Genomic DNA, 26,316 nt, shown 5'->3' with positions numbered 1-26,316 from the left:
TCCTTAGCTCACCCTTTCTTCCTGTTTCTTGCCCTCCTCTGAATTCTTCTGCAACGCCATTTTGAGTGACTCTCTGATGAGCTGGATTTCAACTTCTGAAGCAGAGAGTTTCCTTTCAAGCTCGATCTTTTCTTTGCTCAAGGCTTCTGTCTTCTGCGCAAACTGCGCACGTAAGAAAGTGTTCTCTCGCTGCAATTCCTGCAAAGATTCTCAATATATAACTGTTCCCTACCCTTATAGTCCCTTGTACTTGACTTATCCCAGCAGACTCCGCGGTCAAATACCATCATTCACTAAGAATTCCTTCAAGCAGTGCTTCTCAAAATGCAGTCCTAGGACTAACATCTCCATCACCTGGGAATTTGTTAGAAATGCAAATTCTTGAGCCCAACTCCCAGGCCCACTAAATCAGAAAGAAACTCTGGGGTCGGGTCTCAATACTCTGTTTTTAAAAGCCCTCCAGGTGATTCTGATGGCCACTGACATTTCAGAACCACTGTTTTAAAGCAATATCTGGTATAATTAAAGGAACACAGGACAAGACATCAGAAGACCTGGGCTCAAGGCCTGGGTCTCCTCCACACATTCTCTATATGATCTTAGGCAAATTCTTCTTCCTCTTTTTTATCAGTAAATCAGAGACGTGAACTACATTTTATCTAAGGGCCCTTCTCTAACACTCTGATTCTACAAGATGAAATACTGTCTTAACAGGCCCACGAGGCCTGTACTATAATCTGTCTAATACCCATCACTCAAAAACCCAAATTGCAGAGAAGCTTGGTCAACAAAGCAGGCTTCTTCTGAGCCACTGACCTCAGTGAGAATATGGTTTCCTTTAGTTGCTCCTAGACATGGAAGATAAAAATGAAAATGGCTCTAAATCCCCCATTACCTCTGCCTCCCTTCCATTTGGCCAGGGCTGGCAGATTAAAGCTTCTCAGAACATCACCCAAATCTAGGACCTTACAACGTACCTTGCTCTTTCTTTTCTTCCAAGTTATGTCTTGACACCAAGGCATCTGAACTTCACCTGATTCTACCCTCAAGCCTTTTCTGCTCCCATAAGGGCAGAATAAGGATGCTTTATAATTAGGATGCCTCCTCAGGCTGGACACCTTACATCACTTGGTCCCTTTTCTAGCTCCTGGATAGAACAGTGAGAAGCATAGGGAAGATACTGAGTTACGACATGCAGAGGGCTAACCTGGCTGCCAACACTTACCTGTAGCCTCAGCAAGCAGACATCCCCAAAGGGGGCAGGGCGGCCCAAAAAGGCACTGTGGACTTGTAGTTCACTCTCTCGCACTTTCTGCTCCAGGTGAGAGATGTGTTTCCTCTGCCTGCAAAAGCCAGTAGAATGGTCTGGGGTTCTGACACTAAGCCACTTGCAGTATGAGCCCCCACTTCCTTACATGGGTACAATCCATACTATGTAAGCAAGAACCTTGCATTCTGGGCAGGGCCGTTTTGCTGAAGGAGAGCAAATCAGAAAGCTGAATGAGGGGAAATGAACAATATCAGCTGCAAAGAACCAGCTGCCCCTTTTAGGCACGCCCCAGAGTCCCTGCAGATACACAGCTGGCCTATCACATTAATCAGATAAGGACTAGGCTGCTTATCAACCTAGCCCTGCCATGAGGCAAGGGATGGGCCTAAACAGAGGGGCATGTGCTGTCCTTGAGGAGACCTCCTTAGTTGCCCTCAGTGGGCGCTGGGAGGACAGAAGCTACCCTATGGCACCCCTTGCCCTCTTACTTGTCAATGAGGAGCTCCTTTTCTTTCAGAAGTTGTTCATTACTGTTCAAGATGCTGATCCACTGTGCTGGTTCTAACGTGGGCAGTGAAGGAGCAAAAGCAGCGGGATGGTGGCAGGTGGCTCCATTCTGAAACTGAAAAGACAAGCAGGTCCAGAGGGATTTGATCTTGACCCACAGACACCTGAAAACACCTGAGCAGTACCCAGCTGGGTCTGTAATCAAGGCTCACTTTAGCTCAGCCTGAGAAGGCCAGTGTTTATGAAATAATTTTAGCTCTGATGCATGACTGGAAAGAACCTGCCAGGGCGATTTCTGCCAACTGGACACTGCTCAGAAAGGCTCTAGTTTCTAAGAAAAGGTCAGTTATCTTTCATTATCTGGCAACAGAGACAAGTCAACAGTTAAGATGTCCTCACCAACCAGAAAAGAAGAATATGTCCAGCGTCTTTCCTTCCCACTCTTACGCAGCACAAGCACTTTTTCTTTTTTAAACACAAAAGTGTTATAGTGGAAAAAACACAGGGATTCACAGACGGCTTTTAAATTCTAGCTCTGCCACTTACCAGTTGTGACCCTGGACAGATTACTTATTCTAAGAAAGTAGTAAATTTCTACATATACCTCAGCAGGGTGCTATAAGGATTAAATAAGATTCTATATATAAAAGTACCTGGCCTAGTGCCTTTTTGGGTTTTCCACTGTAACCCTCTACTTTGGAGAACCTATCTGGTGTTTAATTGGATAACCAACAGATTCGACGGCATTCGCAAGCCTTCATTTCCTATCTACAAACATCTTCGCTCTTTCTTACAAATGTTTTCTTTAGAGTCAAACTTATAGGACAAAACCTATATAGTTCTAAGATCTGCACAGAACCTGCAAAATCTAAGGAAAGGGCCTCTACCTGCATCTGCTCCATCTGTAAACGAATCAATTCCAGCTGCTGTCGACAAGTGCTGAGCTCACAAGATCGCTCGACGGGGTGCCACGGGTCAGAATTTGGCTGCCACACCTGAGAGGGTAGAGGCTTGGAGAGTCCAGGAGCAGGCTGGAGTCCCAGAGGCAGCACATGCCCACTGCTGCTAGGGTGTGGTCCGTTTCGCTCACATACCGCCCCACTGCCTGGTGCCTTCTTGGTCTCAGGCAACACTTTGTATAACTCCTTGTTTGGGTCGGTTCTTAGGTTGTGGAAGTGGACTCGGTAGTGCGGATCTGAATAAAGTGTCTCCACCACTGCTGACTGATTGAGGGAGGACTCCATACTGGGAATATCAAACTTTCTCATCTCTTCTCTTTCATGGCCCACTGCTGGAAACCAGGACTGCTCAATTCCATTTTCTCCAGCAGCACCACAAAGATACATGAGATCTCTAGATAGGCCTGGAGAACGTTTCATTGCACCGAGGTCTCCGTTTCTTGTCATCCCCACATTTTCAGCCAACCCTGACAAAGGGAATTTGGAGGAAGAGGGTCCGGCAGGTGTAGAATTTGGCTTGGCAGGAGAGGTCCCCAAGGTAGAAGGCATCACATGGGCTGTTGGAATGGTTACGTGGCTTTTGATGGGCTGGAAAGAAGGGCTGCTACTTGAGCTGCAAAAATCTGTGGAGAGAATAGTCTTCCGTAAGTCAAAACTGAAACTGTCCTGAGTTTGGCTGCTATGTCACAAGTTCTCTGCCTGTCCTGAGACCAGGGAGAGAGGGCACTGTCACCCCAAGTATCAGGCAGAAAGACACAACAGCTTAACTGGGAGAGGTGTGTTTAGGGTCTCAAATGCCATTCACAAGGTAAGCCAACTAAAAGCAACACTGGCTTCATTTTTAACTTACACTCTGTCCCTTGTATTTGAATCAAAAATCTTGCCAGTCAACAAACAAAGCTGAAAACTGAGCTTCAAAAAAAAAAAAATCACTTACTTAAGGGAAACGGGTTAGTTCCTAGTCTTCTGGGCGCTGGGCACCTCTAAGCTATCATCCAATCTAATAAAAACATCCTTTGCAAGGGCTACAAGAATCCTGTGTGACCTCCAAAAGCCCCAGTGAAGGCGAGCAATGACTCTAAACTATCCGAAGAATAGGCGAAGTGGATGGTGCCGCTCTGTATCCAAGGCAGGGACGGCAGCATCTGAATCGGGATTCTGTTCTCTCTCCCACTCACCAGAACCGACTGCCTGGATACGTGAAGTTATTCTTAGCAGCTCTCAGGTTTCGCTCTAGCACAGTGAGCACTCTCCAGTGGCTACACACTGAAATTCTCTATTTTATATTTTGCCTTTTATTAACCCCCTTATTTGTATCCAACTGTGATTTTCCCTTTTCCTTCATAAGGAAACAGAAAGGACTTATCTTTCCTTTAGCTCTTTCCCAGTGTTGGGAGACAACTCTGATTAGCTCTGCTGCAGAGGGTTCACATTTCTACAAATTTCCAACTTCCAAGTGCTGTTCTGAAGAAGACTACAAGGTCACAGAACTAATGTGCCAGGGTAATGGGCTGCAAGCAGACAAGAAAACATACCTGTTACCTTCAACAGGCAGGAAAGTGAGTAAGAGACAAGGAATATAAATGTCTTCCCTTTGCAATTATGTCCAGCACTCTTTTCCAAACCAAGCACATCTACCATGAAGAGTGGACTACCAATTTGTTTCTCTTTTTCCTTTCCATCAACCAACACAGAACACACGCAGCTAATGAAGACAGATCTATAACCTTTCCCAGAATTATATGAGTATAGATGAGCTACCATCTTTTCAGCTCTTTAAAAACACAGGCAAGCCAAATTATCCCTTATAATGTATGCAGAGTATCTAATTTCCTACACTCAAATGATCTTGGGGATATACAAAAAGCCATACAAAATAAGCAAACGAAACAAAACAAAAAAACACAGTAATTTCTGATAACATGCATCAGTCTCTCAGGACCAAAAGAGAAGGACATTTCAGAGTCAAAGGACACAGTTTCTGATGTCCCACAACTTAATTTTAGGACTAGGCAACAAGTTAAGGTAGACTGATGGTGAGGAAGACTTCCGAGACTAGTAAGCTCTCTACTTGAAATCCTCCATAAAGGTACCATAATATCCGCTCTCACCAACAGTCCCTGCTCCCAAAGCATAATTATGGATGAGGAGACGGTGAGATTGTGGCATATGAGGGGCTGCAACTACACTGACTTAGTATCACCTCCTTCCAGCTCTATCCACAGCACCTCTCTCTCTCAAGACTCATCAAATGCAATTTTGAGCTCATAACCCCCAAAGTAGTACATATGCAAAAACCAAAGCCAAGAAGAAAGGTACCAACTGACCCAGGAGAATATCGTTTTTCTAATTTTCTAGTGAGTGTGGTCCATCTATGGATGATAGAATAAAGTGAGGTCTTTGTCAACATTTGTCTTTTAGGTTTATTTATAATAAGAAAACTACCTGATTCTGACAAACTGCTATAAAACATCAAGTTACACCTTAAGTCTGGTTTGCATTTTACAACATTTTGAATCAAAATAGCAACACTTATTTTCAAAGGGGTCACTATCTTGTACAATTTTCAAAGGCTGTCAAAATGTAGTGTATAGGATAAGGGTTTTTTATTTAGAGAAGTCTACAGTTCCCAAAATCATTGGGTTTTTGCCACTTTAAGGATATACTTTAAGCACAATTGAGTTCGTGAACTTGTTGCAATGAGGTTGCTAACCTTTTTTGATATCAGAGAGATTATTCATTATGAATTTGTACCAACTGGACAAACAGTTAACCAAGTGTACTATTTGGAAGTGCTGAAAAGGCTGCGTGAAAAAGTTAGATGACCTGAACTTTTTGCCAAAAATTCATGGTTCTTGGATCACGACAATGCACCAGCTCACACAGCCCTGTCTGTGAGGGAGTTTTTAGCCAGTAAACAAATAACTGTTTTGGAACACCCTCCCTACTCACCCGATCTGGCCCCCAGAAACTTCTTTCTTTACCCGAAAATAAAGGAAATATTGAAAGGAAGGCATTTTGATGACATTCAGGACATCAAGAGTAATACGACAACAGCTCTGATGGCCATTCCAGAAAAAGAGTTCCAAAATTGCTTTGAAGGACAGACTAGGCGCTGGCGTCGGTGCCTAGCTTCCCAAGGGGAGCACTTCGAAGGTGACCATAGTGATATTCAGCAGTGAGGCATGCAGCACTTTTTCTAGGATGAGTTCACGAACTTAATCGCCTGATCTCTCTCTAAATCTCTCCTCTCCTGTACTACATCCTCTCTCCTCACCCCCCTCAAAAACAAAAACAAAAACAAAAAAACCCCACAACACATTATTTTTAGCAATCTTCCCTTCTTGGTAAGGGGTAGATTTAGCTATTGCTAAATCTTGACCACTTTGTCTATAACCCTTACTGGTTTATGATGTATGGTAATCTGAACAAACCAGTAACTATTTCAGTCTTTAGCAAAGAGCTGAAAGCCTTCTGAGCTCTCCAGTATCCACCTCTACCCTGTCCTTTGAGACTCTTCAAGGTAAAATACCTTAGTGGAGAGTGGAATCAAAAGCAAGCCTGATCAATTTACAGATGCAACAATGAACTATATTTTATACCAGTCATAAGGGTCCCTATCAACTGAGCTCCAAATAAACCAAGGTAATTCATGAACAAAAGGAGCAAGAATGAAGGTCAAGGTAAAGACCACGGTATATAACAAACATGGCAAAGAAGACATCTTGGATCCTTTAAAAAATACTTCTAGACCAATGGCTTTGGCCACTATATCAAGGCTACTAAAATTTAAAAAGAGTGCACTACAAAAAATTATATATAAAGTTCCCCAAAGAGATAAAAAGCACACAGTCACACATACAATCTATGTTAGCAATTTGGCTGAATTAAATAGAGCTACTCAATTCAATTGGGGAAAAAATTTAGACCATTGTTTGATTTTGAAAAACCTGCTATATAGTCAAAATGAAAAAGGATCCATGACTGCACATGTAAACAAAACTTTAACAAGTCATAACTAAAATACAGTAACGAACACTTGATTACATAAGTGATGGAAACACTACTCCAGTTGGGAGACCCAAATCTGATAACTAGTTGTGTGACATTAGGCAAGTTAATTCTTAACCCCTTGAGGAATTTTTTTTTTATTAGTTTCAGGTGCACAAGACAAAGTAATACTTAGACATTTATCATTTATATCCCTCACACTGTGTGAACCCCCTCCCCCCATCCACTATCCCTCTGACATCGCACAGAGCCATTACATTTCCACTGTCTCTATTCCTAATGCTGTACTCCGCTTCTTCTAAGTATATACATACACATATACATATATATGTGTGTGTATATATATATATATATATATATATAAAATTGTAGTTGACATTCATTATTGTTCAGCTTCAACTTCAGGTGTACAGTGCAGTGATCAGGCATCTACATCATCCCTGAGGTGGTCTCCCACATGGGACACCCCTTGAGGAATTTTTGTTATTCAAACCAAAAGGAACTGGAGTAAGTGATTTTTAAAGTCCTGCCTACCTGAAAATTTATGATTCAACTCTACTCATATTTACTAAGCACTGTGCCCACACAGCTGTCAAATGATTAAAATGATATGACAGGTTTCTAGGAGTCAGTACTAGCAGTAGATGTGTTTGTTTTTTCGTTTTCATTCTGCTTTCATTTTATCCGAACATTTATATTCTTTTTTAAATAAACAGCTTTACTGAGATATAATTCACAGAGTATACAATTCACCCACTTGGAGTGTACAATTCAATGGTTTTTAGTACATAATCGAGTTGTGTAATTATCACTACAATCAATTTTAGAACATTTTCATCACCCCAAAAAGAAACCTCTTTAACAGTCACGCTTCATTTCTTTTTAAGCAATCGCTAATCTACTGTCTCTATATAGACTTGCCTATTTGGACATTTCATAAAAATGGAATCATACAATATATGGTCTTTTGTGTCTGGCTTTTTTTTACTAAGCATAAATGTTTTCAAAGCTCATCCATTTTGCAGCATGCATCAGTACTTCATTTATTTTTATTGCTGAATAGTATTTTATTGTATGGATATACTACATTTCATTCATCCACTCGTCAATTAATAGACATTTAGGTTGTTTCCATTTTTTGGCTACTACGAATAATGCTGCTATGAACATTCATATACAAGTTTTTGTGTGGATGTATGGTTTCCTTTCTCTTGGGTCAAAACCTAGGAGTAGAATGGTTGAGTCACAAGGTAACTCCATGTTTAACCTTTTGAGGAACTGCCAAATTGCTTTCCAAAGCAGCTGTAACATTTTACATTCCCACCAGCAATGTATAAAGGTCCCAATTTTTCTATGTTCTCACCAACACTTGTTATTATCTTTTTGTTTACAGCCATCTAGTAGGTGTCATATCTGATAAAATGCCAGTGACTAGTTTTGTGACTTTAATCAACTAATTTAATCACTTTGAAATTCAGTGTTCTCATCTGTAAAATGAAAATAATAAAATATTGCCTACAGTTCTTAAAGGCATTAATGAAAAATATTTTAAAAAGTATCCATCACAAAGTATTTAATGAATAGTAATTAATTATTATCATTAGGTCCTCTGCCCTCTAAGAACTCACCATCTAAATGAAAAACAAAATCCTCTTATAAAGTACTACCTGGCAGTTATTACTTAATTTAAGTGCAAAAACAAGTGGCAGAAACAATAAAGATGTAAGATTGTAGAAAGGAAGATCAATAATGGTAGAATGGATGGGAACAGTCCTATTAGACACTTCACTAGATCCTGAAAAATTAGATCAACATAGCTGGGAGGGACAAGAGGAGAACAGCACAAATAAGCCCAGAATAAAGAAGCAAAGAGCTCAAGTGTCAAAAAGTTCTCCACTTTCACAGCATAGTAAGACACGACAGTAAGAAATATGTTTGAATAGGTGGAACAGGGCCTCTAAATTTTATCTTCCAAATAATGGAAACAATTGAGGATTTGCAGGAAAGGGAAACCATGAAATTAGGCTTTTAGAAAGATTAATCTGGCAGTAGAGGGAAAGATTTGAGGCCAAGAAATCTATTAGAAAGTTGTTTGAGATAGGACAAACAGTAGAAACTGAGAGGAAGGGACCAGCTATGAGAAGCATGGGGGAGGAAGAACCAAGCAGACTCCTTCCTGAATGGACTGACTTAGGAATATTCTGGAAATGACAATACACATGGAACACAATCTGAAAGACAACACTTATTGGCAATCAAATCATGAATCCAAACTTACCCTCTGCAATGTCTGAGCACGACGTGCCTATGGCGGTGTCCGCACTGTCGGTTACACTTGAACAGCGGCTGAAGCGGCTCCGAAAGGCCTCGGAGATAACCGGGGTCTGCCATTCAGTCCCCAGGGAACTGCCCTTCTGAATCACACTGGACCCTGAAACAAGTGGCATTTCTCACCTTTACTGTGAACCAGCTAATGTAACCCCACAAAACTGTTTTTTAAAAAATCGCTTAAACCTATGAAGGAATAGCAGCACCCCAACCCTTTCTCTCTCCTGAGCCTATTTCAGCAACTCCGAGTTTGTTCATTTTAAATGGAAATAGCACGAGAGGTGAGAATGTTCAAAGACAGAAATAAGACCTACTAAGAAGCCAGGAGAACTGGGATGGAAAACAGTAATATTTAATAACTACTACCATTTTTTGAAACCTAGAAACCACAACACTTTACAAACGTGATCTCATCGACCTACTTACTGAAAAGTATTAGCATCCCTATTTTACAGAGGATAAAGCTGAGATTTGAACCCAGGTTGTTCTGATTCCAATACCCCCAGTCTTTCCTCTTACAAGGTTTCTCAGCAGGTGTTGTTAGCATTCTGGGCAAGACAATTCTTCAATGTGTAGTCTATACATTTCAGGATGGTTTTGCATCCCTGGTCCCCATCCATAAATGCCAGTAGCAGCCCTCACTCCATCCCACCATGACTGTGAAACCTGAAAATACTCCGTATGTTTCCAAATGCTTCCTAGGGTAAAGGCAGTCCAGTCCCGTTGAAAACCACTGCTTGATTGAACTACGGTACCCTCATGGGCAGGGTGAATCCAGATCAAGGTGAAGTCAACTCAAAGAGCTTTTGAGGGCAATGCACACAAAAAAGAAACAAATAAACAAAAAAACACTAAAATTTCTTAGTAGGTAAGATACAAGACTGATGAGATTTATTTGACTTCATTATGTTACTGTTTAAGGGCTGATAGGTAGGAAGTGTTCAATAAATACTGATTTACTAACATTAGCAAAGTAAATTCAAATTATTTTATTAAAAAACCACTATAATTTTTCTAAATTGTATCTGATGATCCAATGTAAACAAACAAAGAAAAAGGTAATGGCAGCTACTTATTCATTTAAAATATCAGAGTTTAAGTTAAAATAAAAAAATGTAGAGGCCGGCCCGGTGGCTCAGATGGTTAGAGCTCCATGCTCCTAACTCCGAAGGCTGCCGGTTCGATTCCCACATGGGCCAGTGGGCTCTCAACCACAAGGATGCCAGTTCGATTCCTCGACTCCCTCAAGGGATGGTGGGCTGCACCCCCTGCAACTAAGATTGAACACGGCACCTTGAGCTGAGCTGCCTCCTGGATGGCTCAGTTGGTTGGAGTGCATCCTCTCAACCACAAGGTTGCCGGTTCAACTCCCGCAAGGGATGGTGGGCTGTGCCCCCTGCAACTAGCAACGGCAACTGGACCTGAAGCTGAGCTGCGCCCGACACAACTAAGACTGAAAGGACAACAACTTGAAGCTGAACGGCACCCTCCACAACTAAGATTGAAAGGACAACAATTTGACTTGGAAAACAGGCCTGGAAGTACACACTGTTCCCCAATAAAGTCCTGTTCCCCTACCCCAATAAAATCCTTAAAAAAAAAAAAAATGTAGTTCTACAGAGTCTTTCATCTAGTAGGAAGCAAATGATATCTGAACACAAATCATCTTATTCCCATCTTCCAAATTTGGTATTTTCCTGTATTTTTAACCTAACTCCTTCTACTTTTGCTTCTTTTTTGCTACCTTTAGTAGGCTTTCTACTGAAGAAAACCTAATTTTCCCCAATGACTCCTTTTATTCTCTGGGTCACAGTGGACTGCCTGATTTGAAAGAATCTATATACACGCAGTAATCTGTAACAACCTTTAACAAAAGACATAGCCAATAACCAGAGCTTATGATCAGCATAAGATTAGCCAGTGTTAGTATACTAAGTTAATGTAACTGTAGCCAGAAGCAAAGAAATTTGACCTCTGAGTGAGTCTATATGGTATTATCTCTCTAGTCAGTGTACAATTTGCCAGACCTTTTGAAACAGTGAAAATTGATTAAGGGCCTCTATTAATTACCATGTTCCTAGCCTCCTACTGGAAACCAATGCATTATTATTAATACTACTAATCTTCCATTCTTCACCTCTACCACTTTTTCCATGTACCCAGTCCATACATCCATTCTAAAGAGACATTTGCTAAAATAAAAGTATGTTTTGCTGTAGTTATAAAAGCTTATGCTTATTTCAAACTTCAAGTTGAAAGCTGAAGTATTTTTGTTTTGTCACATGTCCTTAAGCAGCATCCTTATCAAATATTAAACCATTATTAATCAAATGAGAGACTACTGAAGACAAAGCCATCAGAAAAGCAGTTGAACTCTGTTAGGAATTGCTCCATTCCAAAAACTTGCATTGTACACATAATTGCCATGAGAAATTGTATAATCCAGCCCTAAGACAGTGTGTGGCACATAACAGATGTTCTATAAATATTTGCTGTATGAATCTTAAATTGATTTAACAAATGCTTTTCAAAGTGCCTACTATATGCAAGGCAGTGTGCCTAGGAGAATATAACAGTGCTATTAGGCACTGTGGGGTTTTAAAGTTAAATAAAACATACCCTTAGTTGAATAAAATATATCGTTTTCTTCATAAATACCAGAATTCAAGAAGTTATTTTTATAACGCTACTTCCTATTTGTCTATTTGAATGTGTGTATATATTTATGTTTACTATATATGTATACTTAATATATCTACTTCGTATACCTACTGAGCTTTCAAAATCTTGTCAATCCATTCTAAAGATGAATTCCTGAGTCTAGTGACAACACAACTGAGACTGTTGACATTCAAGAAGAATTCCAATCTTTGTGGGCTAGCAGATGACTGACCCACCCACACGACTACAAAGACAACATAGAACACAGTAATTTATGCTGTGTTTTTCTGATTTCAAATAGGACTATTTTCCAAAGTCATTCTGTTCCAATCCTTTATGTGTCCTCCCCTTTCAAGCAATCACATGGTCTTGTTGGAAGCCATATAGAATCAGAGATAAACAGAGGTTCTCTCAGAGACCTGTTTTTTTCTATTCAATATAGCCCCATGTTAGTTTTGTTCCTTTAATACCAGCATTTCAGTGAATACTTGTTTGCTCAGTATGTCCTTTAAAGGAAATTTCTGTTATGAAATAACAGAGCAAAGGTCAGATTTTAACCCAGAAAACTGACTACTCACCTGGTGAAGTGGCATGAGAGATCCTCTCACTTGGATATTTTTCCTGCATGGCCATCAACAGTTATTCCAGCCAACTGCAGAATGAAGGAATAACCAGTCAGATCTTTCCACTATCTTTTAATTCCCTGTAACTCATTCCCATTCAACCGAAACTGTCAAAACCACAGAGTATTCAAGTATTCCTCCACATGTTTTACTCCTAAGGATATTTTTTAAGGCAAACGAATTCCCAATACTCCGCCTCTACTTCTCTTCCTAAAGCAAGGAGAAAAACCTAGAACCAATCAGAGATTCCCAATACTGATCCTATATGGTCACAGAACCCCAATTGTTGCAAAAAATAAAAATAACATTACTTCTAATTAATAAACTTTGCCATGGATCTTCTAGCCGTGGGACAGGATGGGAAGGGTGGTGGGGTGGAGAAAGAACTAAGTAACCAAACTAACAATTAACTATTATAGCTTTAATTATGATTAACATAAAATGAATTCCGATTCCTCCAGTGATATGATGTCATATGATGCATAAATATGGACATAATTCTCAGTAGCAGAACCCCATTGCTCAACTGGGAACATGAGGTTTTCTTCCCCTTTCCCCACTCCGTAAAACATTTATATTGAATCTAACGGTCAGTTCTGAGAATTCAGCAGAAGTCTGATGACTATGTAAACAAAAGCTTTAATTAACTAACTAGTAATAGCAAATAATAAATCTATAGAGTACTTGAGAGGCAGTACAGAGAAGTCGTTCCAAGTATGGACTCTTGATCAGACAGCTTGGGTGTAAAACTTGACTTAGCAATTTATTCACTGTATAATCTTGGGCAAATTTCTTAATATCTGTGCCTTAGTTCCTTCATATAAAAATGAGCTAAAGACAGGAAGTAATTCATGTTAAAGCATTTAGAATTAACTTACAACAGTGCCTGACATGTATTAAGTGCTTTACTAATGTTTTTATTATTATATTTGGCAGTTTATGTCAATAAAGGTGGCACAGTATGGTCCCTGGAGGATAAAGTATAAATTTAGAAACTTTGAATTCCTAAGAGCAGGGACCAACTCTACCGACAGAACAATTCTTAGAGATGAAATTCAAACTTTGGAAGGGAAAAAAGGGCTATCTGGTACTATTCCTCTAATGTACTTTACTGACATCTATAGTTTTATCTTAGTAACAACAACCCAAACCCACACTAATTCACTGCATTTACAACAGGAATCTCAGGTCTTCGTTATACTTGGTAAAAGAAGCTTTTTTCAGTCATAAAACCTTCAATTTATGGCTAGTATCATTCAGTGTGGTAACGGTGACACAAAAAGATTGGATTACCTACTAGTAATATCAAATAGTCAATATTAAAATCTTTTTCTTCATCCCTTTCTTTAAAGTAGAACAAAATGATAGGCCCACTAGATTCTGATACCTTTCCAAATTCAGATAAATTGAAAAGAGGATGACAAAAGAACTCTCAGTTAAACATAGTTACCTGCTGAAACATATGATTCAGCAGTTCCACTCCTAGGTATATATTCAAGAGAAATAAAAACATAGGTCCACATAAAATCTTGTATACGTATACTCATAGCAGCATTATTTATACTAGCCAAAAAGTAGAAAGAACTCAAATGTCCATCAACTGATGAATGGATAATTAAGTGTAGCTATAAAAAGGAATGAAGTACTGATACATGCTACAACACAGATGAACATTAAAAACATTATACTAAAGAAGCCAAACAAAAGGCTACATGTTGTATGACTCCATTTATATGAAATGTCCAGAACTGGCAAATCCACAGAGACAGTAAGTATATTAGCGGTTGCCAGGGACTAAGAAGGTAGTGGGGGAATGGAGAATGACTGCTAATGGATAGGATATGGTTTCTCTTCCGGAAAGAAACCATAACCATTAGCCGTCACTCTCCATTCCCCCAAAAGAAACTATTTCCAGGGTGATTAAAATATTCTGAGATTAGATAGTGGTAATGACTGTACAACCTTGTGAATATACTAAAACCAATGAACTGTACACACATAAAATTGAATTTTATGATAGGTGAATTCTATCTCAATTAAGAACTCCCAGGGCCAGCCAGGTGGCTCAGGCAGTTGGAGCTCCGTGCTCCTAACGCCAAAGGCTGCAGGTTCGATTCCACCATGGGCCAGTGGGCTCTCAACCACAAGGTTGCCGGTTCGATTCCTCGACTCCTGCAAGGGATGGTAGGTTCCGCCCCCTGCAACTAAGATTGAACATGGCACCTTGAGCTGAGCTGCCGCTGAGCTCCCAGATGGCTCAGTTGGTTGGAGCGTGGGCTCTCAACCACACAAGGTTGCTGGTTCGACTCCTTGATTCCCGCAAGGGATGGTGGGCTGCGCCCCCTGCAACTAACAACGGCAACTGGACCTGGAGCTGAGCTGCGCCCTCCATAACTAAGATTGAAAGGATAACTTGATTTGGAAAAATCCCTGGAAGGACACACTGTTCCCTAATAAAGTCCTGTTCCCCTTCCCCAATAAAATCTTTTTGGAAAAAAAAGAAAAAAAAGAAAGGTAGGAATGAATGGAGGCAGACAGAAAAAACCCACCCAACATCGATGGGTTCTCTTCTAAGCCCTTTAAACTATAGAAATATTCATTTATTCAACAAATTTAACATGCATTCAGTACTTACTACCCATCAAACACTGTGCTAAACACTCTGTAGGTATCATGTCTTATGTTTAACGCTCACATCAAATGTATGAGGTAGTTACCATTATTATCATTTCCTGGATGAAAAAATAAAGGTTTAGAAAGGTGAAGGTCATATGGCTAGGAAGAGCCTTCAAAGTCAGGATTGAGCTCTAATGTTACAGAAGTCTAATCGACATTCTTTCTGTGTGTGACAAAGAGAAGTAAAGAATGTTACTAAGGCATCACAAGTTTCTCTGCCTCAAACACAGCCAGATCTGCAAGCCCCAGAGCAGTTAGGAGCAGGGGCAGTTCATATAATTTCACTTTGCCCTTGGTCACCGCCCAGGCTTTATTTCCCAAGTTGCTAACCAAGAACTCAATTTTGACTGTTATAAGTATTTCTCCCCTTGAAGAATTATAATCTTGGTGTGGAACGTCACACTTGGCAGCTGTTGAGAGAACCACAGAGGATTTGAAGGGATACAGACAGCTGATACAGACACATTAAGAATCTCACACCATCACACTCTTTTCATGGCCTTGATCATTCATTAAACCAGGTCTAAAGAAAGAGAAGCCAGTGCTCGCTTAGGCTGCACATACACTAAAATTGGAACGATACAAAAAAGATTTGCATGGCCCCTGCGCAAGGATGACATGCAAATTCATGAAGCATTCCGTACTTTTTAACTACAGTAATAATAAAAATTTAAAAAACGACAAAAAAAAACAACAACAAGCCACATCATTGCCAAGAAGTTGCCTTTACAAAGAACAAGTCCTGAAACATACACCACCACCAGACCAATATAAAATAGACAAGGCCTAGGGGCAAGTAATGAGGCAGGGTTCTCTTATTCATCCTTGTATCACGGCTCCTCCCCTACCTAGCACACAGTAGTCAATACATCAACCAAAATTTACTGAGTGCCTACTATATGCCTGGCTTTGTGCCATGTGGTGGACACATACTGGCGTAAAAGACAAACAGGACTCTGATCCTTCCGGTTTATTTTAATGAAGTGCTGAATACCCTCTACTGACCAAATAAGCTTTAACACACTAAACTTTCAGTTCATCCAAAGCACCAGCTCCTCCATGTCTAGAGCAGGGTTCCTCAAGCTCAGTACCGTCGGATTAAGTCTCTGTTGTGGGGGCTGTCCTGTACACCTCAGCATGTTTGGCAGCATCCCGGCCCTCTACCCACTAAATGCCAGGAGCAATCCCTGAGCTGTGATCATCAAAGTCTCCAGACGTTGTGCAGTATCCCCTAGGGAGCAAAATCGCCCCGGCTCAGAACCCTAGGCTAGGGCCTTCACCAGTGCTCTTGGCCCCCCCAACCTTAATTCTCTATTCATCCTTCAAATCTCAGCTCAAACTTCACTTCCTCCACCAGGGCTCCCTGCCCTCTCGGACTACATCAGAACCTTCAGTTCTGTGCTCTTAGTACTTCTCCACCCTACACTACTGAGTGCTAACCGAGTAATCAGCCACTTAACGTCCACTTTCTCCCGGGACTGTGCGCTCCATGAGGGCAAGGACCGTGGTTACTGCCGTCCCTCTGGCGACTGGCCAGTCCTTTACGTAGGTACAACTGCTGTGGAGTGAACGACGACAGAGGCGGGGAGGAGACTGAAACACGAGGAGGTGGGTGTGGGGCATTATTTTAGGAAGCCCACACAGTGAGACCCAGGGGTACCGCAGAACCGCTCTGCGCATGCGCTTTCGCTCTCCCGCGGTCCCCCCCTGAGGTAGGTCGCGTGTGTCTGAGGCTCCTCCGGGGCTCTCCAAGGTGGGGCAGAGTCTGTCAGTCCGACTGGGGCCCCGAGGCGTGGAGGACTTACGTGGACCTGATAGCGGATGGCGAAATGCCTCACTCAGGGGTACCAACTGCGGCCACCACGTCGGCCGCAGGCGGAGATTTCGTCCCTCAGCTAGCCTAACGGCCGTTGCACACCCGCCAGGTCGCGCGTTGCTCCTGCCCCGCCCCTTTCTGCCCTTCTGCGACCAATCAGGAGTCGGACTACGCCGGTGTCCCGCCCCTGCACTCTGCCCTCAGCGCCTCGAGCGGACGGATCTCTCTGCGCATGACCCCACCGCCCCTCCAAGCCTTCTTCTCTGCCCGTGGCTGGATCTGGTCTCTGGGCGGAGCCCAGTTCATCCAAGCCTGGAGTAGCTTACTGGGCATGTGCAGATCGAGAAGCTGGCGGCCAAGGCAAATCGTCCCCGAATCCCACTCAACCTGCCCCACCCGCGACAGTACTGCCACCTGAAGTTGGGGGTCAGGGTGTGACTAGGAGTTAGGGTGTGGTCTGGGTCACTGCGAGTATTAAATGCTTTAAATTAAAGCATTAAATGACAAGAAAAGTTTTTGCAAATGAAATGTTAAGACTGTTAAATTTAACTTTTATTTTGTTGGTTGTATTAAAATTATTTCCCAAGAAATTCATTTCTAAAATGATCATAGATATCAATAAAAAATATTTCAAAAGCAAAACAACAAACAGAGGCCCAGGGCCTTCTTGGGATTTTGTGAAAGTGCCAGCTCTGCTAACTAATAAAGCCTGGTCCACACAACCTATTCCTGCACTCACTCAGCTGTCCTCTCACTAAGGTCAAAGACTGTCCTGTGTACTGCTGAATTCCCAGGGCCTAACACAGGAACTGCTACATAGTAGATTTCAAGCTGCTTTTGAACGAATAAATGATAGCACAAACACTGCTGCCTGTGTTCATCCTCTACTAGAAAGGGGGAGTTTACCAGGCGGTTAGAAATAGTTAACGGTCAGGATATGATATGGATACATTTAATCCTAATTCTGAAATTGAATACCTCTTGCCCACTCTGCAGAAGAAAGAACATTTAGGACCAGCTGGTCAAGGCCCAGGAACTCTCCTTGGAACAAGAGTCATAGAGTCCCAATGTTGAAGCAGAGATCATCTGGTAAAACTCATTTTACACATGGGGGAACTAAGACCCATGGAGAATAAAATGACTTTTCATACATACACACCCCATTCCTCATAAAGCGCTGAAGCTTTGTGGTCAGATTACGCAGAAAAGGAGTCAGACAAAGTAGAATTCCATGCTGTTTATTGGCCATACCCTCTGCCCCGGCCCTACAATATTGAGCAGCTCAATCCTGCTCATTCCTGCCCTTGGAGGAGTTCCAGACAAAGATGGGAAGTTGGGATGAGGAAACACAGCTTGAGGCTCAGAGGCCACACACCTTAAGGTACTAGACAGTAGTTGTCCCTCCCTAAATCTTCCTTCACCCCACCCTTGCCTCAGGCAACTAGAGGCCAAAGGCTAGAGTTGGGGGAGGTATCAGCAGGACTTTATCCCAGCATCCAGCTTATCACCATCGGAAGAAAGATAGCCATCCAGGATCCTGCAGGAAAGAAAAAAATTATTATAAAACAGAATTAGGTGGCTTTGAGAGACTGGGAACTTTTTATGCTTAGATATTCCATTTTGGGGAATTATTTAGCAATCCATTCATGAATTCTTTCAACAAAGCTTTCCTGGGACTGTGTGCCAGACCCTCCATTGGACTGGGAGTGAGGCAGGTGGAGATACAGAAATGAAATGCACTCTCTAGTTCAATGTGGACCCTACTCAAAGCCCTCAATTGTCACCTGTCTGGCCCTATCTTGAAATTTCAACTCCTACCCTAAAACTTTTCTGGATATCAGGTTTATATCAGGTTTTGATGAGATATAAAACTCAAACTATTATGGATGAAAAGGGGGTTCTAAGTAACCTCACAGGATGGTCTGATCATAAATACCTAACTGGGGAGGTCCTGATGGTTAGGCCCCAGGCATATAAATGTAGTAAAAGCTTTCTCTTGGCCTTCAGCAAGCCCTGTTTTTGTTTATCTAGGTTAACACACCTTAAAAATAAGTGGTAACCACCCTCAAGAGCACATCACCTTGTTAACTATCCTGTAATGCAATCCCCTCCTTAATTTCAAATGCACAAAAGAAACTGCAAAATTGGAATTCTCTGAAGCATTTGAGATCTTGCTTTCCAGCAATTGTCATCAGTTTTGGCTCAAATAAACTCGTAAAAATTCTCTACAGGTTTGGATGTTCTTACCTCGACCGTAAGACTACCAACAACCCCACAATGACAACTCTGCCATGTACTGCTAAGGAAACTGAGACTCTGAGAGGGTAAACTGACTTCTCCCAAGTCACAGAATGGAACAGAAACAGGATCCAAGACCAGCACATGCCAGAACCCATTGTGTACCTCCCTGCCCTGGTGCAACCATCAGAACTTCATCACAGCAATCCCTGTGTGCCATACCTGCCAAATTCCTGCTGCGGGAGGCACTGGACTCTGAAACCACATAGAAAGATTGAGCTTGAGAAGCCATCCTGACAGGACAAGGCCAGCACGCTCCCATCATTTCATCAAAAGTGAGCAAAAGGGCTGGTCCCTTGTTGAAGCTGGGACTCGGAGGGATATGATGAACCTTCTGCCTCTAATAAAAACGGACTTACTAAGGAGATAGGCTTTCCCTTGAGGGTGGGAGCTTGGGAGGATTCGTGGAATAGAAAAAAGAGAAAGACTGCTCCAGACCAGCAAGCAGGATTTACAAAAAGCACGCTGGTACACGGGACAAACAGACTGGGAGAAGAGTGATCTGATGTGGCAGGAAAGGTGAGAATGGGAGGAGAGAAGCAGAGACGACTCAGACTAGGAGTTTAATGAGTCACAAGAGGACCGGGTGAGGAAAGGGGACCTCTTCGGGGCAGAGGGGGAGCCGAGGAGGATATGGGCTTGAGGAGGAGACTTGGATTTAGGAAGGAGTGCGAGGGCATGAAGGCAGAAGGGGGCTCAGTGAAGGGTCATGGTCTCAGAGCAGGTCAGTGGGAGATTCTGGAAGAGGAGCCAAGGAGGCCCCCGGATGATCCAGTTACCGTTTATTCGGATGGGCCCGAACACCACCCAGCCAGCGCCGCTTTCCGGGTCCTCCTGCTCTGGGATCTCCCAGGCTCCATTCCTCCCAGGAGGATTCTTCTAACTGCAGGTCTGCGGGAGACACAAGCATATGGGCGGTGAAGCTCCTCCCCACCCCAACTAGGGCGGGTCTTTGTGGGAGACCCTCGACAGCCCCTGTGAGTTCACCAATCCACAAGACCTTGGGCTCCAAACTATCTCCCTTTAAGTCAATCACCTCCACAAGCCGTTCCCTCAGCCCCGCCCCTGGCAGGATAGGCCAGTCCCCCGGACCTCCATCCTCCAGGTCCCTCCTTAGTCCCGCCCCCAGAACAACCTCTTTGCGAGGAGTCCGGCTCCCCGGCTCCCAGGCTGATCACCCCCGAGCTGCAGCGACGGCCAGGACCACCTCAGGGCTGCCTGCTTACCGGCTGGCACTCACACACGGTCACTCGGCCGTGCAACGGTAGAGCGGATCACTGGTTAATCGGAACAGATTGAAGGCCAGCGTTACCTCCAGAGAGGCCCCGTTGGCCCGAAGACGCCAGAGCAGCCGGTTGCTGACTGGACAGCTGTGGGGAGAGGCAGCCTCACCCTCTGTTAGGAGCCCGCGGTGTGGATGGACAAACATTGATTTCCCCTTTTGTGCTTGTCCCCTGTGTGGTTGTAGATGCTGGGTCACTGGCTGAGAACTTTACATGCCTTATTTCATTTCATCCTCACATCTATCCTGAGAGGAAGACAATATTTTTGCCCCTTCCCCTTTCTTTTCTTTTTCTTCCTTTTAAAAAACATCTCTCTCCCCCCCTTTTTTTTTTCTTCTCCTTCCCTTTTTCCTCCTTGCTACTATTATTTTGATGGTGTGGTGGTAGTAATTCATGACGAGATGACCTTTTATTTTTCTTTATTATTATTTTTCCTAAGGCTCTCTCCTTTCAATAAAGTTTGTCTCTTGACTGAGCATAGTTTATCAGTGATCACTTATTAGCAATAACTACTCCAATTGAAAAAGGAAACCTCAGTTACTGGTAGCAATGTAGGGATTAGTGGCAAACTCTGACAGACATCAAAACTTCTGAACTAAAGAACTCAGAAATAGTGATCTGAACTGTCCACAATATTGTCATAGTGACTGTTTTTGAGGTGACAATACCTAAATGTAACCCCTTCACTATAACTGGTAATATTTGGATAGACCTGTGGTGTAGAGTCCATGGGCAGAAGGAAATTTAATTCTCTGAGCCTTCTCTAATCCCCTCCTCTGCAAAGTGGGGGAAATAGTATGTCATTGGGCTGTTTTCAGAATAAATGAGGTAATGAATGATTCACTGTGCTCTGTGAAGAGTTGTTGTTAATATTAATGAAATACAACCCAGAAATCAGGAGACCCAGCTTCTTCCCTAGACCATGAGCTATTGAGAATAAGGAGTTAGCCTTACTTATCTCTGTGTCCCCAACACTTAGTAAGATCAGCTACTTACCAATTGTGTGAACTGAGCCTCAGTTCTTCCATCTATAAAATATAACTATCTCGTTCAGTGTGTTGTGAGGCTTAAATGAGTTAATACATGCAAAGTGATTTGAACAGTGACTTGCATGGGGTAAATGCTGTGTTAGTATTAGCAATTATTAGCTATTAAATGTAATGCATGTCAAATGTATAACATAGTGTATAGCATTCTGAATGTTAGTTTTGTTTTTGTTTTTTACTTTTATCATTGTAGGCCCTCAATAATTGTTTGAGGGAAGAATAAAAGGAATGAATGTAATTTATTGTCTGTAATCTTGGACAGGTCTAAATTTCCCTGTGCCTTAATTTACTCATCTGCAAAATAGGAATAACAATAATAACACTTAAATTCATTCAACAAACATTCACCCAGTACTACTTTCTCCCAATTTTTATGTACTAGGGATACAGAGGAGAGATTCAGAGGATCTGTGCTCGTAGATACAAAAGCACCCAGCACAAGGATATCAAGGCCTGACAAACACTTACCTCTCCTTCACAAAGCGGGGGGGAGGCCTTAACAGCTCCTGTCCTGGAGATGTTGGTGCTGGCAAAGACCTCATTGGCCACCAGGGCAAATCTGTCTGGATCACTGTTTGTGGCTCTAAGGACCACTTAGAGAGGCTTGCCAAGGGGAACTGGTCTATTCTCAAGTGGAGATGAGAGCTGAAGGTCCGTGAATATGCCCAGGATGATGATGGTGTCCCCAGTGCCCAGAACATGGATGGTGCTATATCTGGAGAGGGGTGGGAATGAGACTCCAGAGGGAGGGACACTTACCGTCTGCCTTGCACCTGAGGTCACTGAGCACTGGTAGCCATAGAGAATAAGGGAAGAGGAGGAGCAAACCTGCTAACCTTTCTCCTGGACCTCCTAAAAAGTGAGGGACCACCTCATAGATCACCAGATCTAGGACCCTTGAAGCCATCAAGCCATCCTACTACATGGTAATTTACGTAAATAACCCGTAATGCATTACTTCATAGAAGCATCTTTTTTCTTCCACTAATGCTTTGAGTCTCTCTATCTAACAGGTTTCTATGATTGGTAGGTGGCCATGGGGGTAGTGTGGGGGTGGCAGGCCAACATCCTGAGGGTGTTAGGCCCAGTCCAAGATGTAGCTGACTCACGGGAAGGAGACCACTGGGTAGGGGTGGGTCTGCCTGACGTTCACCACCAGAGGATAGAAGCAGCTGAGGCTGAGCATTGTGCAGTCAGTACTGGTGAAGCCAGGGGGATCCGGAAGATGCTGGTCCTCCAGGGAATAAAGGGTGTGGCTGCTGTTGATCTAAAAAAGACAGGGAAGCAGCTGTTACTCTCAGTGCTCCAGATGGAAACTTCTCCCATCCTCATTCGCTGCGAGTTGTTTATTTAAATAAAAGTAATGGCCCACGTTTATTGAGTGCATGGGTATACTGTATGCCAGGCACTGTGACCTGACCACAACTTTCTGAGGAGGGTTCTGTTATTAGTCCCATTTTACAGAAGAGCAAACTGAGGCTTAGAAACATAAAAGACTTCCCACAGCAAGAAACAGAGCCAGAATTCAACATCTGCCTGATTCCAGAGCCCATATTCTTAACTTCTGTGCTGGTGGTTCTCAAATTTCAGTGTAAGTTTTAGAATCCCTCGGAAAACAATAAGTAAAAGAATCGCTGGGGTGCTTGTGAAAATTGCCAAGTTTTGGTCCTCATCCTAAGATTCATATATCTATTGTTTCAATAGGATTTTTAAAAAGAGTCAAAATGACTTGTTTTGTTGTTATCAAATAAAGCAGTAAATGCGGTTTAAAAGGTTAAAAATAATTGCAAAAACTGCAATTTTGCACCAACCTAAATAAAGAACACTGAGAGAGTTCTAGGAGCATAGCCATGGACTTAACTGTTCCATGTTGAAACTGCCGACTCTGATCCATGACCTAAGCAAGAGACCCCATGAATCTCTGGGTGGCTAATGGTAGACACTGGAAAGAACTAAATTACTCCTTTAGGATGAACTAGTTTTCAAACTGAGCCCAGGGAGCCCCAGAGGCTCCTTGAAGGGGTGTGGGATGGGGAGAGCTGACCCAGCAGGGTCCTCACTGGTCCTCTTCCCCCATTCAATCAGAGCTGCCCTGCTTTTATATTTATTTTTATATCTTTTTTTTAACTTATATTTATTTTAAGTGTGTTTTTCCAGGACCCATCAGCTCCAAGTCAAGTAGTTGTTTCAATCTACTTGTGGAGGGCGCAGCTCACAGTGGCCCATGTGGGGACTGAACGGGCAACCCTGGTGTTATGAGCATCGTGCTCTAACCAACTGAGCAAACCGGCTGACCCTATACCTCGTTTTCATGTAAGCTCCCTTCCAAAGAAAGGAGGCAGCAGACCTGGTGAGCAGTTAGGAGCACAAGCCAGCTTTGTTAATGACTAGCTGTGATAGTTGGGAACATCCCTCAACTTTTCTGAGCCTTAAATTGCTTATTTGTAAAATGAGAACTTCACAGGATTATTATGAAGATTTAATGAGATAATGCATGTAAAAAAAAAAAAGAGATTTTGACCCACAGCACATGGCACATGGTAAGACATTAATAAAATTGGCTGTGATTGTTATTTTAAAGGGTTCTGTAGCCAACAAGTTTGGAAATCAGTATCCCCATCCATTAAAATGGTACCATCTATAAGGGCATTCCCAATCTAATGGGGGAAATGGTCTTCCCTGCCCCCAAAAGACTGATCTGTTGGCTAAGACTTGACTCCATTCTGGAGAATTATTCCTCAGCCAGATGGAAATAGGGCTGGTGCCCGCCCAATCACTCCTTTCCCAGTCCCACCCTACCACATACACATACCTCCCCCTTCCTCTCCAGCAGCCCCTCCCAGCTTGCTTACAGAGAGGCGGAGTCCACAAATACCCTCCTTCTTCTCCATCATGAAGACCTGGACACAGCGACCCTCCTCTATCTCGCTGACACTGGAGCATCCTGAGACGGTGCCTTCCCTCAGGATCCAGTGGCGAGTCTTCAGGAAGCAGCTGCTCAGGCCCACCTCAATTTTCTGCACTTGCAGTGCAGGGCCACCAACTCCCTGGACAGTTCTGCAGGACAAAAACCAGGGCAAGGGCCTCTTGAGGCTTCTGGGATGATGCCATGGGAAAGGGTACTAGTTTTAATCTGGGTAGAGGAGACACTGTGGGGGTGTCAGCCCAACCCACAATGTCTCCCTCACAGGAGGTAAGACCCTGATTGCGTTGGGGGGTCCTGGTCCCTGGCCTTAGCTGATCTGCCCCCAATTTCTTTCCCAGGAACTGGGCCTAAAAAGAGGTGATGTAAAGCTTGAGAGTTGTGAGAAAGCCGTTTTCTGCTATGTGGGCCGAGAGACAGGAAAAGCCAGTGTGTGGAGAGAGGAACAAAGAAGGTGCAAGTGCCAAATGGGAAAAGCAAGACTGAGAAGAGAGAAAGGAGACTCCCTGGTTCCTGCCACTGTCACAGTTCCAAGTCCTAGACCCTGGAGAACTTGGCTGGAGCCTTAGCCTCCATCACACACCCTTATAATAAACTTTCCTGTTTTCCCTTAGCCAGCCGGTTGGTTTCTGTTACGTATCTGGCAAGATTATTTTTGGAGATATTCATTTGTTTTGTTCTTTGATTTTCCTCTCAATTCCAACAGGTAGCCTGGGTCTTGGGGTGATTTTGAGGGACCTAAACTGAAGAAACAGAGCTGAGGGAGGAGAGAGGGACCTCCTTTGAGAGCCACGAGGGAGAGGGGTCAGAATCTTCAAGTCCTCTTCAGGACTTTTTCGTTTCATGAGCCAACAAATTTTGTTTTATTTGGTTTCATATTTTCCAATTTTTGAAATATATTTATTTTGCTCAAGCCAATAGAGTTGGTTTTCTGCCACAGGCACCACAAGGTGTCCTGATCCATGTCAAACACCAGTGCTTTTTGGGTGCTGCTTGAAAAGTTAAAACTTAACCCTCCCGGTCTCTGTGCCTGCTCCTTTCACCCTTTCTATTGAATTTGGGATCAACTGCTTAGCAGTTAGTCATTAAAAAATAATGGAAATACTACTGTAAGACCTTTTTGGGCTTCTTTTATCACTTTGAATTTAAAGATATTTTTTCCTTTCCTTTTTTTTTTCCCCTTTCCTTTTTTAAAAAGCTCATTGTTTCTATCTTGGCAGGCATATTCGGTCAGAGGGACGGGCTGCAATTTAAGGAGAAGGTGCTTTGTACCAGTGTGTGTTGGTGGGGGCGGGGAGGCAGAGTTTAAGCCAGTCACATAAGTTTGTGCTGTTGCAATCAATAGTACATTGTGGGGGCAGCCGGATGGCTCAGTTAGAGCGTGAGCTCTGAACAACAGGGTTGCCAGTTCGATTCCTGCACGGGCCAGTGAACTGCGCCCTCCACAACTAGATTGAAGACAACCAGCTGCTGCTGAGCAGCCAGAGTGGTGGCCAGATGGCTCAGTTGGTTAGAGCGTGAGCTCTCAACAACAAGGCTGCAGGTTCAATTCCCTCATGAGATGGTGGGCTGCGCCCCATGCAACTAAAGATTTAAAACCAGCAACTAGACTTGGAGCTGGGTTGTGCCCTCCACAACTAGATCGAAGGACGGCGGCTTGGCTTGGAGAGGATGGGCCCTGGAAAAACACATTGTTCACCAACATTCCCCAATTAAAAAAAAATGTTTTTTTTAAAGAAAATTTAAAAAAATAGTACAAAAAATAATAGTAAATAGGACAAAAAAATAGTACATTGTGATATGGAGGGCCAAATAATAATATTAATATAGGCTAACACTCCAGCACTAACAGTAGGAAGTAAATGTGCTCTTATTATCCCCAAAGAAGAAAATGAGGCTACTAGCCCAGGCAGTC

General features: G+C 42.8%; 1 protein-coding gene, 1 long non-coding RNA gene and 1 other non-coding gene across 4 annotated transcripts in view; 1 reads left to right on the top strand and 2 right to left on the bottom strand.

The window, feature by feature from the left end:
- Positions 1 to 16,977, bottom strand: part of CEP85 (centrosomal protein 85) — a 28,606-nt gene extending 11,629 nt beyond the window's left edge. Inside the window, exons 1-7 of one of the 2 annotated variants that reach the window (XM_033115208.1) lie at positions 16,841 to 16,977; positions 12,315 to 12,388; positions 9,026 to 9,178; positions 2,665 to 3,359; positions 1,759 to 1,892; positions 1,226 to 1,343; positions 13 to 198 (exon numbers count right to left, since the gene is read on the bottom strand). In XM_033115208.1, the coding sequence (XP_032971099.1) occupies positions 13 to 198; positions 1,226 to 1,343; positions 1,759 to 1,892; positions 2,665 to 3,359; positions 9,026 to 9,178; positions 12,315 to 12,369 (1,341 nt within the window). In that variant the 5' untranslated portion in view covers positions 12,370 to 12,388; positions 16,841 to 16,977. Of the gene's footprint in view, positions 1 to 12; positions 199 to 1,225; positions 1,344 to 1,758; positions 1,893 to 2,664; positions 3,360 to 3,673; positions 3,844 to 9,025; positions 9,179 to 12,314; positions 12,389 to 16,840 lie in introns of those variants that run through there. The other variant, XM_033115209.1, reaches the window with a different exon arrangement.
- Positions 15,577 to 15,683, top strand: LOC117027915 (U6 spliceosomal RNA). The gene has a single exon (XR_004424029.1). It is a non-coding gene; the product is annotated as a U6 spliceosomal RNA (small nuclear RNA).
- Positions 16,978 to 21,954: 4,977 nt separating the features above from the next.
- LOC117026589 (uncharacterized) lies at positions 21,955 to 24,802 on the bottom strand. Its single transcript, XR_004423789.1, has 3 exons — positions 24,331 to 24,802; positions 22,588 to 22,745; positions 21,955 to 22,193 (listed from the first exon to the last, which is right to left on the bottom strand). It is a non-coding gene; the product is annotated as an uncharacterized LOC117026589 (long non-coding RNA).
- Positions 24,803 to 26,316: the final 1,514 nt, after the last annotated feature.

Source organism: Rhinolophus ferrumequinum, chromosome 9 (genome assembly GCF_004115265.2).
Source record: "Rhinolophus ferrumequinum isolate MPI-CBG mRhiFer1 chromosome 9, mRhiFer1_v1.p, whole genome shotgun sequence".
Classification (NCBI taxonomy): domain Eukaryota; kingdom Metazoa; phylum Chordata; class Mammalia; order Chiroptera; family Rhinolophidae; genus Rhinolophus; species Rhinolophus ferrumequinum.
The sequence above is the reverse complement of the archived record's forward strand: the minus strand, read 5'-3'. Positions and strand labels throughout refer to the sequence as shown.